Below are 19,175 nucleotides of genomic sequence, written 5' to 3' on the forward strand. Positions count from 1 at the left end.
TTGCGTGTCATTCATCAGCGCAATCACATTTAATCGAACTCGTATGGCCATCTTCCAAGTGTCAGCTGGCCCAGTTCACTTGCAGTTTTCTGTTTTCAAAACAGTTTTTTCTTGTCTCTTTTCATCTTGTCTTCCACAAAAGCACACGCAGAGGCACACGAGCAAGAGGAAGGTGACAGCAAGGCACAAAAAAGTGCATTGAACACATCAAATAATATCTAAAAAGTAAAGGTACACGTGAAGGAGAGAGCATTATGAGGTCAGATTTACTGTAGTCTTTTGGAGCCACTAGAGTGAATTTAGAGCTGAAAGAGTTTTGAGGAATAATGTTTTTGTGGTAGATGTTAGAAATACTTAACAAGTATAACATCGATTTTGTAGCTGTCGCATCAGATCAGCTCCTGAACACATCAAAATTTTGGTTAAATTTGTGCTCCCCAACCTTAACCCTAAATGAACCCAAACTCCTCAACCCCAACAAAACCCATAACCCCAAGAACCACATTTACCTTATTATAGCCTTTTTTCCATCCATATGCAGAAATTTGAGTTGCAAGCACTAAATGATGGCAGAGAACTGCATTAGCATTCCCAGATGAATTGCACTTTGGGATTTCCCCAACTCACATAACTTGGGCATAAAGTTCACTAACTTAATTTTAACACACAATTCAAATTAAATAGAAAGTCTAACAAAATTGGCATCAACGTTATGCTAGTTATCACTCTTTTCGCAACAGGGGTCACTTTTCTCGGAATTCAACCTGCCAATGAGTAACTGGTAGAAATGACATAATTGTTGTCTTGTCAAGAAGTGAGGCTGGTGTCTCGCAATGTGATGCAAGATAAAGTGACCAAATACAGTAGGCAGGTGTGTGAAGTAGGTTAAAAGTTGAAGGTATTGTTGCTGCTTCTCAGCATCAGATAAGGCTTCTCTTGTCATGGCTTGAGAGTCCTTCGTCTTTCAGTTTCACACATAACGCCATTCAAGTGTCAGATGAAGCAATTCCCCCCTAATTGCCTTTGAAAACATGTTCAAAGAGCAACGAGGAGTAACGACAGGTTCTCTTCGTGTTTAGTGCACTGGAGGTCTCAGACTGTGACATGAAACGTTTTGCTTCCCCAACACCCAGCGAACAATGGATGGACGCGTAAATCAACTTGATCCCAGCCCCCCGAGCCCGGGAGCGGCAGGCACCCCTCCCTCTAAAATGCACCCCCTAAACCTCGGTGAGAAGCTCCAGCCCAACCCTGCGCCCTCCAGCGAAGAAAGCGTAGGCGGGATGTTCCAGCTCGTGGCAGCTGGAGGGAGAGGCCAGGTGGGGCAGGTACGGTGGCTCGGGTGAGGTCACCAAACTGACAGCTCGTAGGATTAGTGCGTGTCAAAATAAAGACCGAGACGGATGGAAGGAGGTGGGGAAAAAAAAAAAAAAGCTCAGATGGGGGATATAAATGCGCTAAAAAGACAAAGAAGATGTGCTGGATCACGAGCTGTGTAGCGCTGCCAAAGCCCGAGAAAAAGGGGGAGACAGACACACAGAGACAGCATGGAGGAATGCGGTAAATCCCCGAGCGACCCGACAATCCTCTGGAGAAGGAAAAGAGGAATTTTTATGTGCTGCAGGTGAGCAGAACAGATAGGGAGAGAAAGGAGAAGAAAGAAAGAAGGCGCCGGACAGATGGAAAAAGAGGGAGAAACACGGGGGTGGCCGAGGGAATTGAAAGGAAGCGTGAAAAGGTTTTTTGATTGTAGCAGACCATAAGGGGACACGTGGGGTGAAAACGGAGGGGGAGAAAAAAAAATGACACCAAATGAGACAAAATGGGAAATTATTCAGTTTGGTGGGATGCTACGGGACATGGGGGAAGGAAGACACACACATGGAAAAACATTTGCGAGCAGATCTTCAAAAGCGTATCGAAAGAAGCACTCTGCAGCGTTTTGCTGCTTTCTTATTCACCGTTTGCCTCCGTTCAACCACTTTTATTTGGATGTACATTGAGGGTTGCATCAGACAATTCCGATTAGTTGCTCCCATTTCGAACAGGATGAGATATCCTCCAACAGGAATTGGGCGACATTAAGGCAATATGAACTCGATGGCAATGCGGCGTAATTGAACTGATCAGAAAATGCCATGAAGTATTTTTGTCATCTCGAACTGGCACCTCAGTTAAATTGGAAAGAATTATGAACAGTTCCAAATACCAGTGTGTATTAGCCGAAACCTTCTGGCTTTTGCTAGAGAACAAAAACTGTGAGGGAAAGCTTGGTAACACATACGAACTGTATTCGGAGTTAACCAGAGGCACTTTAAATGGTGGCAGGTGTTTTTTTGTTTGTTTTTGTTTTCGTGTACGTGAGCGATTGTTCAAGGTTTATTTGTTGAGTGGGAGAGTTTTTTTTATGTCAGAGATGTTTTGCCTTTGAGATTTTGGGTGCATGTGAGAGGTAACATTTAGAGTGTGGGTAAATGTGTGAGGTTGCTGTTTGTGAGGTTTTTATTTCACGTGCATCTGAGCGATAATTGTATTTTGGTTATTATTGTTATTTAATGGGACTGCATACTCATGCATGCTCTACTGTCCTACTTATCAGTGCAAACGTGGTGAGGCAATTAAAAGCCAGTGGGCTTCGCATGAAGGAGCTCGGACGTATAACTAATGATTCACACACATGCTCACGCACACACAAAGCTGTCTTTGTAACTGGTGGCAGCAGCTCATTCATTGTTAACTAAATGTAAAAAACATGCAGCGTATGTCTCCAACGTGTTTTCATGTACATGTGTCATGTCCCAGTCAGCCTGCCCCCCCACATCCCCAACTTTCACTTGTGAGTAATGCGTGATAATGTGTCAGCGGTGACACCATGCATAGAAGTCACTTCCTGCTCAGCTAATGCTGCCTTGACACGTTTCCGTTGTCTTGTGGAAATGTTTCCTGAAACAGACATCTGGGTACCCTTTGTGTGAGTTCAGAATTTGACATTCATAAATGATGTGCTACCCTGAAAAAGATTTTTGTTGAATTTACTCAATTTTATTTCATCAAGTAGAAATTAAATCGTTTGGATTGAAATGCATTTTCAAAGTAGGCTACATGAATCTGGATCCAGATCATTTTATTATTTCAACACACCATTTGTGTATTTGCAGTAGTGGTTTGGTAAATGTGATTGTCACGCTCATAAACGGATAAACAATATTTATGTGTTCTACGTTCACTGCGTGTCACTGGCATAGATGAACTAAGATAGATATATTTGTAATTTGCAATTTATAATTTTTGTTCAAATGCACCCTATATTGCAATCACAGCTATGTCATTGTCATATTAAAGGATTCATGGCTAAAAATGACAATAAACTTCCTCTATCCAACCAATCAGAGGATGAAAAAATGCTGATACAAGTTATCTGATCGTGTAAGAAATTTGAATTCTGATTGATTACACAAACGGTCGCATTGGCAGCAGTCCTGACTCTGAAGGTCCTGGTCAGATTAGATTAAGAAGGGCTGAAAACTGATTGGACAAAAAAAAAAAAAAAAGCATCCAAAAGCATGTACTAGAAGCGGTACTGCCCAAAGAAACACCATTAAATATATTTTTTTACGCCAAGTAAAATCAGGACCCTCCTTCTTAGCGTGTCTCACTCTGACTGATATGTGTAATGCTCTATGATTTTCCCACGGGACACTTTCAAAGTAACAAGTGGAGGTGTTACTGTGCGATGGAAAAGCAGCACTGGAGTCCACGCACGCACATTTCATTTCAATCGTGTGTGTCGGGGATGGCGTGCAGTTGTTTTGCAGGTGTGAACCTTGGAGGTGATAGCTGGGATATCCTCATTGATCCCTTCATATCCAGCCTGGGGCAAAGGGGAAGGAGCCAGCGAGCACATGGGAAAAATGCTCAGGTAAGAGCAATAAAAGCAACAAAGAGCCAAAGGAGGAGGGGAAGCAAGGCAGGTGAGAAAGAAGTCTGAACAAAATTTGTGTGAGATGACAGTGGGATTATGAGGAGTGTGTTTGTACCTGCACTGATGTCAATCCCTGCTGTCACTGGTCAGGGAGATGTTTACCAGGAAGAGGAGCTTCGTGAGATTGTGTGGAGGGAGGAGCAATGATGTGGTGGGAGATGAAAGAGGAAAAGAAAGAGGAAAGAATTTTCACCTCAGTCGACAAATAAAAAAGTGTTGCCTTTCTCTGCCTTTTTTTGGGCAGGGGCGGGGTGGGAGAACCTGAAGATTTGTATTTTTCTTTCCACACAACAGCTGAACTCCCCATCACCTGAAAACGAATGTACAATTGGTTCCCCAATGACCAATAACAGCCCATTGTATACAAAAGCTAGTATTTATTCTTTCTTTCGAGTTTTCGATACAGTATTTTCCACACAGGATAAAAATAAATAAACATAATTTTTTTAATAAATACAATAATGTACTGTTAAAATGTCTTAGGCCACCACTAGTGTTATAATATGCAGCAGTGATTTTGACATACAACACAATAGTGGGAAATGCAACTTAGAGTCAACCCAATTAAGTTTATAGTCATTTGCATTTGCATTGCTTTTTTTAAATGAATTTTCTTATTCATGCTTATTTCATGAAAGAAAAGTCCTCATTGTCCATTACATTATTAGCAATGGCGTACACTTTACTTTTTTTTCAGTCATTTCTGATTGCAACCTAATAATAAGACTGAAAAATAATTGTTCTGATTATGATAGCATTAGTAAATCTAGCGATGGCCCAAGACTTTTATCTCAACCTTTAACCACATCTTAAAGGCCCATTGTAAAATTCATAAATTCTTTGGAGAGGGGAAAACGTGAAGACACTTTTTAAAAAGCCATAAATAATCCCTTTCACATGTGAGTTGCAAACATACACATAAGAGAGTGTTTCCATGCCAGCTCCTGAGGGCAAAGTCTATGGATGTCCGTTTTGGATCAAGCCATGCCTTCTGCCTTCTGTCTCCAAAACCCAACTTCTGTCCTTTTTATTTCCAGTAGATGAGAGTGCATCCTGCTCCTCTTGTAAACTGTCCTCTATGCAAGCACTGAGGAGGTCCAAAGCAACACACATGCACAACACTCTCTTGTGCAGATGCAGTCAGAGAGGATTTATGGCTGAGAAGAGGTTATCAAGAACCGCATCAAAGATACCTGCGGTAAAGATTTATGGTGGAGCATCGAGTTTCTCCTGCTCACATATTCGGTATAACCTCCATCAGGCTGCATCATGTTTTAGTGTTTCAGTTTTCTGGATCACTTGTGTTTGCTAAGCCCTAAATGTTACAGCCAATAAAAACTTCTCATTTGATAAGTGTAAAATGATCCAAGAAATAACTTGGTGGTATGTTTTTCACTGTGTTCGGTCCTTGGTAGAACCTGTTTTCTGAATATTTTTGTTGCATTTTGCACAAACACAGTGGAATTTGTAGGAAGCCGACATATTTGGAACATTAAGGAACATGGTAGTACAGTTTCGATAAAGGTGGCAGTTTCCGATATTTTGTCTGCGAAAATACCATTCTATGATGGATTGTGCTTGACCTTAGAGGTTTTGCTATGTGTGTGTGCATGTGTGCAACCACCACTGTCTGACTGAAGTGTAAAGCGCTCTTGTACAGTTACTGTAACTGACCAGCTGACTTGTGCTTACTCAGCATTACATTCTCCTCTGGCTATTCTTTCCAGCGCTTGTCCACTGACTCATCTCATTTTGCTCTCCTCTCGTGCCCCTTCGTCTGCGACTTGTTCACCCCTCCGGCGGTTTCCTCCTCCTCCTCCTCCTCCTCTTCCGCCAAACTCCTTTTGTCTACTCTCCATTCATAACATTTCTGATGAATGTTTGCTGATTCACACCAGTTGTGTCACTGAATCTGTTTTTGCTCAATGGCTGCACTGTCACTCAGCTGACTCTTAAGTGTATGTGTGTGTGTGTGCGTACATGCGTGAGTCCGTGTGTGCGTGTGTGTGTGTGTGTGGCACACCCTGGACTTTTTGCCAGTCAATTGCAAGGCACAGGGACAAGACAGCCATTCATACCTAAATAGGAGTCTTCAATAAACATATTGGAATGTGAGAAGAGGCAAAGGCAGACCGGAGCCGCTCAATCTCAGAACCGAGGCGAATGTGCTAACAACTTGAGCATTGCGCAGCCCACATTAATAAGAACAATAAAACAAAATTAACAAAATAAAATAAAGAATCTAGTCATTGATTGCTAATTTCACCGATAGTCGAAAATGGGGTCAATGCCCAGCCCCTAGTGCAAATACTGTCAAGGTTAACACTGCACATTGTGTGAGTTGGATGTGTCTTGCTGCATCTTCTCAGCCTCTCAGTCTCCTCTTAAGGCGGTTAAAGTCCTTCGCTGAACGCCACAACCAGCTCTGCAGCTCGCGCAGTATCCAAAAGCCTTCCACCTTCCTGGCAAAGTCGCTCATGGACGGCCGCACAGAGAGGAGCACAGCCGACGATGACGAGGAGGCAGAGAGGAGCGAGGGGCCTCCGTGTAAAGACAGCGTTGAGGGCGTGGGGACGAGCCCGTGCTCCTCGCCTGGCCCCAGCTGGTAGAGAAGGGAGAAGGTGGATGGAGGGGGATGCAGCGTGGGAGGGAGGAGGGAGCGAGGACGGCGTTGATGATGCGATGAGGAGAAGTCCACGATGAAGGTCTTCTCTCCATCCACAATGGCGCCGTCCTCCTTCCTGAGCGTGTCCGTGTGAAGGAAGTCCAGGTTGTAGCTGTATCCCTCGCCGGCCGGCTTGACGACGGCGGAACCGGACTCCCTCGCTGCCTCCTCGCCAACGCTCAACAAGCTCCTCCCCCATCTTCTTGTGTCTACCGCTGGATGCTCTTCTTCCCAGTCCCACTTCCAGACGGTCGGTTCTTCCCTCCTCCCTCTCCTCTTCTCTCCTCTTGCCTTCTGCCTCGATTCATCGCTCCTTCCTCCGTCGGCCGCCTCCTGCCGCCTCCTCGCTTTCCCCCGCTTCACATCCACACTGAGGCCGCCCTCTCTCTCCCCTCGGCCCCGTCTCCCTGTCCTCATCCTGGTTCTGGACCTGTATGAGCTGCTGCTGATCAGAGGTGCCGGGCGGTCTCCCCCTGTCCTCCTCTGAAGCTCACCAAACTTCTTTTCGGGAAGGGCATAGCCCAGAGTGTTCATCAGCGCCGATATGGAGCCCAACAGGCCGTCCAGGCCTGTGCAGAAGTGCAGCAGGGAAGTCTTGAGGGAGGGGCAGAGGGTGGAGCGGGCCAGCTCCCTCACAGCCGCCAACAGGACTGAGTAGGCCCTCTGGTTCTGAGCCAGACGGGCTTGGTTCTCCAGGCCTTGCCACAACTCCAGGCGGGTGGCGGCGCTGGGCAAGGAAAGAGCCGTGCTATTGGGCCTCGGCGGCGAAAAGTCTTTATCATTGAACGGGGGGCCGAGGTATGTCAACTATGGGGCGACACACAAACAAGTTGAATTTTAAGAATTTCCGACCTTGTCAAGCACATTAAGTAGAACCAAACAGATGTGCAGGCATGTTCTGATGAAGACCCACGGGAGGGTCGCCAAAAACAAAATGCTTCCATTGTCTGAGAAACACATATGTGCAGTAAATGTTTGAAATAACACTAACCCAACCTTGACATATCTGCCTAAACTATTAGAAATAATATAAACTGACACAGAAATGGCACAATGGTATTCTAGGTCAATAAATCTCTTTTCAACTCAAATAATTCCCACGAGTAATTCTCCAGAAGTAACATTGCTCTGCAGTACTCATGTGGTAAAAAGATTAAAGATGAAATGTGATTATCTGTGTTGCAGTTCTTCCTATGCGTGTTCCCAAAATAGACCCTGACCAAATCAACTTAAAAGGAGCTACATTTCCAGCTCAATCCAGAATTTCTTATGGATCCATGGGGTAAATTACAACTTCATTTGATCATATTTGACTGTGTGTGTACATGTTGACTGAGACTTTTCTTCTTAAATAGAACTGTGTATCCTGGATTACATCAAAATAAAACCTCATTTGATGTTAGGCTTCTACATGCCTATACTATATTACAAACTTTGTTGAAATTACAGTTGAAAGAGAGGCACTATGCTATTTCAACATCGACCATTAGCATAGAAATTGAGGAGGGGGATTTTTCATTTGAGCATTTATGAAGGAATACTGACACACACTGAAAATGACCAATGTAGAAATAACAGTTACAAAATGGGAATCTGACTTGTGTTGAGCTATTTAAATTATTATGCTTTTGTAATTTTACCTCCATAATGCTAAAAATGGGTAAATTAAAAGAATAGATTTACAAAGAGGGTTGAATCATTTTGAGTGCTTCTGTACCTCTGTCAATCAAAAACTGGAAGCAGGCAGCACACAACAAACAAACACGATGAAATAAAAAATAAATAAACAAAACTCACGTAGACATCTTTGATTTCCTTGAGCTGATATTCCAGAAATTTGGTGAGCTCGTACGTGCTCTCTATTGAACTTCTCTCACTGGCCAGGCTGTGGGAAGAACTCACGGTGGCGACTGTGGCAGCAGCCAATAAGAACACAAGGTGGATTTGATGAACTGCAAAGGTGACACACACAAATATTAGTCAAAGTGTTCCAGCTGTAATACTTTTAATCGCTTTAAGAGGTTTTCATAATCACAACATAGCCCGAGAAATGACACCCGGCGATGAGTTCCAAACTTAAGTTGCTGCTCCGTCATAGTTTTTTTTTTTTCTCTTACAATATTCCAGTGTACTTCTTTGTCTCTATGGCGATGGCCTTGTCTGTTTACACACTGCCAGCACACTCATCTAACACTGCCAATAAAGCTTTTTCCGTTTCCACTCTTATTTTGGGCTCTCTGGCGATCAGAGGTTTACACTGGCTTCAAATAAAACCTCACTTAATAGCGAGGGATGGTCAGATGAGTGACTTCCTTGTTCTCATACAAACGCACGCGCACTTGTATGTTTAAAAAAAAGGGTTTCAACCAAATGTTTTTGTATTAGTCATATTTTTTAGGTCATTTGTAGTCTGCAGCACATTTGTGGAGGTTAACATATGTTACAGTTAAGATATGCGAGGGCATGTTGGAAAGGAGAGCCACTGTTTTTTTTTTTATGGGACCACAATCAAAAACTGAGAACCCTCGCAACGAGCTGCTGCAGGCCACTACTTACTGCCAGACGCTCACACTGAACTCACCTGTCCAGTCACTGATGTCACTGACTAGGCCACGCTCTTAAAGGCATATATCCAATACACAAATACGATACTATCTACAGTAATTATGACACCCATTGATTTTATTATGTTTTGGAGCCTTTTTATATACTACAGTGCTATTTTTCTTTTTGGGTGGGGCACGATGGATGAAAGGCATTTAATAATTAATTTTAATGGGAAAACTATCTTTGATTACATCAGTAAAGGATGAGTAAATTGAGTTATGAGGTTGGTCTCAAGAACAAATTAAACTTGTCAGTCAAGGTACCGCTGTGTAATGTAATTCGTGTGTGTGTGTGTGTTCAGTGCTTTCAACTCGAGTTTCAAACAGAGAAGATTGGAGCTGAAAGGTGGTTTTCAGCAAGAAGGGACTGCATGTTCGACGGCCTCTCATTTTCTGGTTTCACTCACGCACACGCACACACGAACATATTCTCTTTTGCAAACTGCCTGTCTCACACCGCATGACATCCAGACAGCAGGCGGTGATTCATGTGTGTAATTATGGTCGAAACATGCCGCTGTTGAACAGGTGTGAATTATGGATTGCACAACAATTTTAGCGACTCTGCCAGTTTTTGTATGACTGACACACCTCGGGCCTCTCGTTTGCGTCACCCTACTCGTCCTTTTTTGTTTCGCCCAGTTACGGTTCCTTGCTTATGTCGTCAGTAGACAATTTTATCTGATTAGCCACCTATAGTCCCCATTTTGGCCCTTTTTTTTACCCTCCAAGCCTTCATGCCCCTGTCATGGAACAAGTCAACAATGAACAATTAGAGAGTAACTTGAAGTGACCTGAAAAATACTAAGGTGGGCATTCCGTCCCAGGGATGGAAAAATCCGTTCGTCCGTTCTGACCGAATTCCCATTTTGCGGGTGAAGGACGAAGAAAGTTCAAAAAAAGGACGGACTGAGCGTAGACGGAAGTGGGTGGATCAGTGACGACTAAATTCTCGGACCGTTTTGGCACAATAACATGGAAGTCTGTCAAAGATAGGGGTTTCTGTTCCCGCTTTGTCTTGCGTGTGTAATCCATACATTCAGACCGAATGTGAATGCTAAAAAGACAAAAAAGTTTGTTTCTTTGTGCATTAGTTGGGAAAAGAAGACTCAAGTAAAGTAAAGTGAGTATTCTAAAATCCTATTTATGAAAGATTGTATTGACAAAAATACAATTATGCCAGTTACGATTCTATCAACAAAAATGTTCTCTTGTGCCCGACAACAAAAACCATACAGTTTTTTTAAGAAACTCACATGAAAATTATACAACAGCCAAGTTCAGGCTTTTTTATTGCAGTTTTCTATTCTATTCTATTCTATTCTATTCTATTCTATTCTATTCTATTCTATTCTAATGTTCAGATTTCATTGACAGAAGGGTATTCATTTAACAATATTCACCGTGTCACTTAATTATACAGTATGGGGAGCCCATTTTCATGTCAAACAGTTTCCACCACATAATTGTTTTGTCATTAATTTGATCTATGATATATTTATGGTTAGCTGACAAAGTAATTGTGGGGAACAATCTGGCAAGAATATATGAATGAAAGTTAATGTCTAATTTTTTGGAGTGATGTTTCAAACATCCAATCCAATATATACAAGAGACACTAACATATAGTGTGTCTAACTTCATTTGTGAGTGAGCAAAATTGATATCTAAATAATTGGCTCAAAAAATTCTTTTTTTTTAAACTTTTACTCTTTTGAGACATCTTACTGATGAGAATCATATTCAATGCAACATTCAACAAATAGTCCCCCGTATGTGATTCTGTACAAAACTATATACATACAGTATATACAATTTTATATAAACCATATTTCATATATATTTTAATTCTGGTCATGAGCAGCAGCTCTGGTCTGCTTTAAACAAACTGAGTAATGGATGTCTTGTAATTTGTCTGACGAACAACTGCACGTGGGAACATTTCTAATTAGGGCTGATGACTTGTAACACGACTCGTCGAACCTCCGGTCGCCCACATCAAAGCGTTTCCATGAAGTATTTTTTAAGTATTTTGAAAAACTCTTCCGTAGTCCTGGGCCGCTCCCACACACATGCACACGCACACATGCACAAATGCATGCTTGCACACACACACGCGCACACGCACACACACACACAAACACACACACACCTTAAAATAAGACACTGAGAACAAACCCCATCAGCCGAAAGAACCCGTTCATCCCAAAGAAGCCTATTACCTGCCAGGACCAATAAGCATCTTTGTGCCACATGTGAACATTAGAAGACAATCAGGTCATGCAGCGCTTCCTCCTGTGGAACATCTAATGGCATCCCATCACGGGGGAACAAAATTGAACAAAAATTATTTTCACAGTGGAAAAACTGTTCCCACACAGAGAAAAGTACACAAAATGCCAAAAACGTTCCATGATGGTCATGGTGAATTGACATTCTGATATATTTTTATTTTAGGAGGCATCCTCCTCCATTGTGCCTAAACGGTTTTTGTAGGAGCAGCGTGACTAGCATATCGTAAAACCCACCTCCATGTTGTTGTTATGTAATGTTATAATGAGTTACTTCATTAGAGCTGGCACTAGGCCAGACTTCAAGGTGAGTGCCGCAGGCTTGAAGCTGCATGCATGTACCTGGTGCGGAGTAGAAGCACCTTCTTTTCAGCGTGTGGTTGGAACCTGAACATTCTCTGTGGGGCAACTGCATTACAGCAACACAAGCGCGTCCCCGCATTGTCCGAACATTACCTGCCTATCGTGGTGGTCTTTCATCATATAAAAAAAAAAAAAGTAGTCAACACTACGTTCGTCTCAAGTGATAAGCCTAATAGTGAGATTTCATCCCTAGAAAGTAAATTCAATTCATTTTTTAAGCCACTGCAACATTGGACTTGCACATTCTGAACCTTAAGAATGTGCTTAAATATCGCAAAATTGAAAATTATCATGAATGATAAAGTTTCATAAAAATTGTACGTAAATAAATGTTTTATTTTGTAAAACAAGTACTTCTGCAAAATGTACAATGGTGCCTTGAGGTACTAGTGACCCATCTCACAGTTTTTTCCGAAACAAAGGCCGTCGATCGTTCAGTAGATTTTGTCTTTGAATTTGATATACAAGCGCTCAGCTTAAACTCACTCAACAACAAACGCCAGTTTAGCGGATAGTAAATAATTCTTCATGAGGCCACAAGCAGTTTATTGCCACTCTCAGTTGAAATTTACTGCATGTCAATCTAAACATAAAAACAAAAAGAATTACAGTTTAATTGAGAGGAATGCTATCAAAGAATGCTAAAACGCCCAAACGGCTGCGGGTTTGCACGTCAGCGTTGTTGCTGAGTGGCATTTTCACACATTTTTTCGAGTTAAAGATTAAAAACTTCAGACTTTCCCCATTTTACGGAATGCAGGATGGGAGTTGGCAGGAACATAAAGTCAGGGAGACAAGGAAAAATACTAAAAGCCCTCTAAGGATTACGAGGCAGCTCATCCGTATTGAATCACCACTCTGTATTAAATATAAAGCACAAATAAACTAGCATGGTATGAGTTAAGCCGACTTTGTAGCTGGACAAAATGTGCAAAAACACACAAACAGAAACATAATGGGCTTTCAGCCTTTTCAAGATGATCTTATTTCACTGAGTTCTGTGTAAAAGGACAACATGGTAACCCGCTAGTTTTTGACCCAGCGTGAGTAAACATTGATTCCCTCACTGATGGCAGACATTAAATTATTTTTTCCAGATTTTTTTGTGTTCTATTATCCAAGTGAAAGAAACCATTAGTGAAAGAAGCCGCGTTTGAAGTCGCGATCGTGCAAATGCTGAGACAAACAATCAAACCGACTAATGTGAGCGTGCATCATCATGGATTATCTTTTGACTTTTATCATCTTTGCTCTCATTTGCAGCACCCCCATTGAAGCACACATGTTCAGATCCATTTCAAACTGAAATGTGTTGCTCCTTATTGAAAGCTGTGATTTTCTCTCATCTATTCTGAAAAAAGACTTTTTCTTTTCCACAATAGGACCAGATTATGTCAAGCCTCCACCGAAAGGTAATACAGTAAATAGCGTTGATATTGCTATTAAGTACTATTATAATTCCTCAGTTCATTTCTTTATTTTTACATTTACATGTACATATCTTCTGGCGGTATTTTAATATTTATTTTAAGTTCTCAAAGGCATATATCTTGTATCAGATTTTTTTTTGACAAAAGTCACATAAAATAATATAAAACCTTAAGGGAGCATTATTGAATGTAAAGGATTGTGTGTGAGTGTGTATTAGAATTTGGCACACGTGATTAGAATGCTTGAGCAATACCGATAACTTGCTGTGACCCTTCTCTTGCTTTCACTGGCCTTCCCTTCTCTATGACACTATTTGCACATGCATTTCATTTAAGACTGTAAGGTCACATTATCACACAGGCAAGGCAGAGTCGCCCCCTTGCAGGTGGACGGCCAAGAGGATAAGAGAAGGAAACCTGGAAGTCAGGGTTAGACCTTCTTCCGTAATCTTGCAGAGAAGGCTCCACAGCTGTGTCTCGATCTTTCTGGCATACATAAAATAGTTAAACTGAGACGGAAGCCTCCTGGTAATGACTATTAGCATAGCGAGTATTAAAAATAAAGAAGTGGGAAAATTTAACGTGTTTGTTTTTAACTTTTGCATCAAGTTGTGGATTCATCTTAAATATTTATTTTGTCTATTTTTATTGTTTGCTGTTTTAATTGTTACTTTGTATATTGTTATTATTTGTATGTGTTTAAAGGACGCCCGTGAAAATGGGATGATGCATCTCAAGGGACTATCCTGTAAAGCAATGAACAATCAAACAAAATACTTCAATGATCCCAAGAGAGGAAATTCAGGTGCTCCGATAGCACACAGTCAATTGTCCCAAAAAATATATATAAATTGATATAATCAAAATGCATAAGAAAAAATTATCTACATAACATTTTTATTGATAAAGTGGCATGTGATCTTTTTTTTCCAGCAGATAAAACCAGATTCAAAAAGATATTTTTTTAAATGTATTGCGGTTTGATTCAAACGCAGACAGGAGAACGATATCTCAAGTTCACGACACATGTGAGTTTGCTCTGTGTTTAACCTTGGCAGTCACACTTCATCTGAAACCGTAACATAAAAGCATACCTGTGAGAAAACAACCTCACTGCTTTGTCAGAGTTCGCACTATATTTGTATCTACAACGTCAAAACACAAAGTTGATTCCGACCAATCCCATGAGGACTTGCGGTCAAATTTGATATGGCATAGGTTAGTTGTCATGGTTGCAATAATACCCGAGCTTGTCTGAGGGCAAGCCGTGACACTTGTTGTTGTTGTTGTTGTTGTTGTTTTAAAGGCTAATTTAACATCACACGTGAAGCCATTGGAAGGGTTAGCGCGGGTGACAGTTGGGGGTCGGGGTCAGTGCGGTGTGTGTGTATGTGCATGTGTGTGTACAGTTAGAGGCCAGATTTATGAGCAGCCTGTAGCCAATCAAACGCGCATTCCTTCACTAACTCAACACACACAAACGAGCAGGCGTAGACACACACATATGCATCCAAGGCAGCGCACACGCAGGCTGAAGAATCCGTATAACCAAACCAGTGTGTTGTCACATACATTTCACAGGTCCACTCTCCCACACCGGATTCACTACCAGCCTGTCAAACATGAGCATCTGTGTTGTTTTCCACTTTTGACTACCCCGCCCCTAATCTACTTTGATAGTCACTTTTATTCACACAGCCTGTCAATTTCTGCCTTTCCCCGCTCCGGATTTTCTTCCCAAATCTCAGTGAAAAGTGAAACTTGGCTAAGGCTTCGGCCTAATTGCCTTCACTCTGTTTTCCTTTCACTAATTGGCTCCACTTGTTGCTTCCATCCTCATCTTTCATTGCTTGCTTCCTCTTTTTCAGAGCCCCCCATCAACTCCCCCCCTACTTTAGATCACGGGTGGGGAAACTTTTTTATACCATATTTTATAAAGCTTTATATTTTAGTGGGGGAAATGATGCAGCCGCCAAGTATATTTTATCAAGCGCATTTGTGGAATACATGTTTTTGGACTTGTCATAGCCCCTCCGAGGTTAATTCATATTTACAATAGTACAATAGTTCAACCCCCCCACCCCTTTGTTTGTGAAAATATGTAAAAACGACTTCGTAAGTAATTAAAGACATTTTAAATCTTCAAGTTTTAACTTTGGGATTCAAAGATAATTCTTTTTCATGTTGTTTTAATAATGTAACTACAATGTTTTGGAAGACACGCAACTGGGAAAAGTTAGTCGTTTTTTTCCTGTTTGTGCCCTTTTGATGCATTCTAGAGGAAACAATGAATCTATTAACTGAGAACATAATCTGCAAGAATGTTTTCCTTTGACGCTTTTATTACCAATTGCGTTAAAGGCAGTTTAATGTGTCATACGGCTATCAAATTGAGAATGTAGTTGAGCCCTTGTCAGCTAAAATTCTTCTGCAATAAATTCCTTAAATAGATCCAAATGATCCACTTGTGCATGTGACAGCTACTTAACATTTGTAGGATACTGTATGTTGACTTGCAGTAGTGTTGCAGGACAGACAGAGGGAGGAGGAGAGGAGGATCTGAAAGGGGGGCTGCGGTAAGTTTTTTTTCTACGCCGAGGGGCCATGTTAATTTGGCAAAAATGTAAACAGCATGTGTAACTGTTCAAAGCGTGACCGACTCATTTTATATGATCCCCCTTTCTTCCCGCTGCTCTCGCTTCCCCTGTGGGTGCTGTGGACTTGTTTCAGTGGGGAGTCTGCTTGGAATTAACCCTTCCGTTACTGCTTGATATCGTGCAGGCCAATCAAATAGCATCGTGTGTGTGTGTGTGTGTGTGTGTGTGTGTTTGTGGTGAGTGTGTGTGTGTGTGTGTGTGTGTGTGTGATTGCGAGTCTGTGTGAGTGTGTATGTGACTGTGTGTGTGTTCACTCACAGTCATCCACTCAACCATCACAATAATACATTTTGTGTTTATGCCTGTATTGTTTGTTTAATCGCCAGAGGACAGACTTCTTTGTAAAAGGGATTGAAAAAATGTGTGTGCGTGCGTGTTTGCGTTTGCGTGTGCGTGTGTATGTGTGAGTGGCGTGTGTGACTAACATGAATCATGAACTTTCACATATCAGTGACAGCTAACGAGACAAGCGCTTAAAGCCTGCTGTGACCCCTAAACCTTTGGGTTTGTTTAACTATGTATCATTTTAATGATTATTCACAAGCACTGGAAACACACGTTCTCCTTGTTCTGCGTAAAATAAAGACTATGGCTAAGAATCAGGCGTGTTGGTATTTTATTTCATTTCTTGAAATGTATCCATTTCAATATAGAATTTACTGTTTCAACACGTTGAGAATACGTTAATTAAATTTTGTTTTTTTCCTTTCTGTCTTTTGAATTTTGAGTCATTTCTGGTGAGTAGTTAAATTGGGATAATGGTCAGAAAAATGGGGGGGGGGGGAAATCACAGATGTCCATAACTATCATAATTTCTTTTGTCACTTTCACAATAATAAATATCAGTTATGTCAGTTATATTCTAAGTCATCCAGTTCATGTTAAACCCAAAAATTTGATGGAGGCAACTGTGTTAAATTTGTTGTTGGTTTAGTTGTTGATTTTTTTCTTGTTTTTGAAATTTGTTCAAAAACGACTTTGGCAATTATGGTAGAATGCAGCAAAATGAACACCTTTATACGTTTTAATATAAAATATGAGTTCTTAATGTAGAGAAGACAGGTGTAAAATAAGAAGAAAATCCAAATAACTAGCAGAATGGTTTCAGTTCCGTAGGCCTACTTACCTGTGCAATATGTCATTTTCCTTTCTCCAAATCCTTTATTTCCATGCAGTACTCAGAAGTTCATCAATCAGCTGAGGAGCCCTTGAAGATGTTCTCTAGCTTTGTTTTTTTCTCTGAAGCAAAGGTTGCGAACGGTGGAGGTCCAAAGCAGATCGTTAAATGCTCCGAAGTAGAGGCGCGTCAGGATGGAGCATATGCTCGGACTTCTGTGATCCGTGTGACACTCTCCGGGGCGACGAAGGCTTTTTGTATCCTCCTTCTCTTCCCTCCTCCTTGTTCTCCTCCTTTCCTCCCCCTTTTCATCCCCGAATCCCGATTTTTTCTTTCCCTTTCTTCTTTTCATCCCGACGGCTGATTCACCGGCTTGACGCATCACTGCTCGCCCCGGAACCACGGGACTTGTCTCAACTCATCTCGGTCTTCATGCACGCACGCGTCATCAACCTTCACGCACGCTGACTTGTGGTCGTTTGATGTCTCCGCGCTCTAGCATCCTTCACTTTTTCCCCCCCAATCTGTTTTCAAATATTTAGTAGTATTAATCCAATAAAATGGTTGCAAAGTGTTCGAGTTGCGAATTCAAGTTCATTCTTGTCTGGCTTTATCAATCTATCAATTTTCTTTTTCTGTCTGTATTGGCCATAATATAGCCTTAGCTTCTGAACTGGCAAAAAAATGAAATGACATGACATCAATCTATCATTAAAAGGCACATTTTTAAAAAACAACATAAGACATTATGAAATACATGCACAAACAGCAGAGAAAATAAATGACAATGCATAATTATTCTACCACAGTGTTTTCCCATCGATCCAAAGCACATATATCTTCTCAAAGAAAACCACTAAACAAAATGTGACAAAAAATAGACATTGACAGATGACCAAATTATTTGTATAAATAATACCTTTCACACCAGTTAAGTGGAATTAGATAATTGATGAGCAGCTCACAGCTCAAAAAACTGTTGAAATAAGTACATTAAATTTATTTTTAAAAGGCTGCAACACCACAATGCAGGAATAAATTGATTCGATTATTTTCTGAAAGTCGAAATGTCCTCATTTTGTCTGGTTTCTTTTTTCTTTATATATATAGAAGGAATAATTATATATATATATATATATATATATATATATATATATATATATATATATATATATATATATATATATATATATATATATAAAACAGTTATAATGATTTTAACAACTGTCATACAGGAGTGATTTCGATCGTATAGGTCTGATTCGTCTTGAATTCTCGATGAACTGCAAACTGTGTCCCCGACGAGGCCTCAAATACTCCCATCCCATGCAGTTAACTCAAGGATATATATTCCCAAAGAGTGCTCAAGCGCCGGTCGGTTTGTATTGCAGAACGTAGATGGACAAACTATGTGCACTGATTATAATCATGCTGGAAAACAAGCCAGCCCCCATGCAGACCTCCCAAAAAGCAACATACTAAATGTGTCAGAGAGTTTATGTAAATATGGGAAGGAAACAACTTGGGAAGATGCAGTTCTTTGACATAACGAGAATTAAATTATATAATAAGCACTATTGGAGCTGCATGGAAGTTGTTGAACGTGTCAATTCTGCCTTGGTTTTTCTAGGTTTCCGTTCGCATTTTTTTATGTGGTGTTTGAATTTCTTTCCTCTATTTAATTTATGAATGGCACAAATATTAGCAGTATATTTAGGGGAATCACTCACTAAAATATATTTTATTTCATCCCCCAAATTGTAATTGATTCTTGGATCTGCACATATCGTTATATCTCTCAAACGACTTCAAATCTTGATCATCATTATAATTTCATGATTTCCTTTAAATAAAACGTGCTTCCAATTTTATTTGGGGGAAAAAAACGTGAAGCGTCTTCCTTTACTTGAACGTGGCAGTCTATTTACATTAGATGGGTTCAGCGACATCTAAAGGTAGAAAGTAATCACTGCATCACTGGGCCATAGAGCACCTAAAAACAAAAAAATCATAATTTACGTTAACAAAGTAATTGGCCGAATTTGGAAATTCACTGTAAAAAAA

At 40.8% G+C, this 19,175-nt stretch overlaps 1 protein-coding gene across 1 annotated transcript; it reads right to left on the reverse strand.

Annotated features, from left to right (window-relative positions):
- Positions 1-4,423: 4,423 nt before the first annotated feature.
- On the reverse strand, positions 4,424-17,448 carry clcf1 (cardiotrophin-like cytokine factor 1). Its single transcript, XM_037261443.1, has 3 exons — positions 17,121-17,448; positions 8,445-8,599; positions 4,424-7,454 (listed from the first exon to the last, which is right to left on the reverse strand). The coding sequence occupies exons 1-3, from the start codon at positions 17,134-17,136 to the stop codon at positions 6,348-6,350; spliced, it is 1,278 nt and encodes a 425-aa protein (XP_037117338.1). The 5' UTR covers positions 17,137-17,448; the 3' UTR covers positions 4,424-6,347.
- Positions 17,449-19,175: the final 1,727 nt, after the last annotated feature.

This window comes from Syngnathus acus, chromosome 10 (genome assembly GCF_901709675.1).
Source record: "Syngnathus acus chromosome 10, fSynAcu1.2, whole genome shotgun sequence".
Classification (NCBI taxonomy): Eukaryota; Metazoa; Chordata; class Actinopteri; order Syngnathiformes; family Syngnathidae; genus Syngnathus; species Syngnathus acus.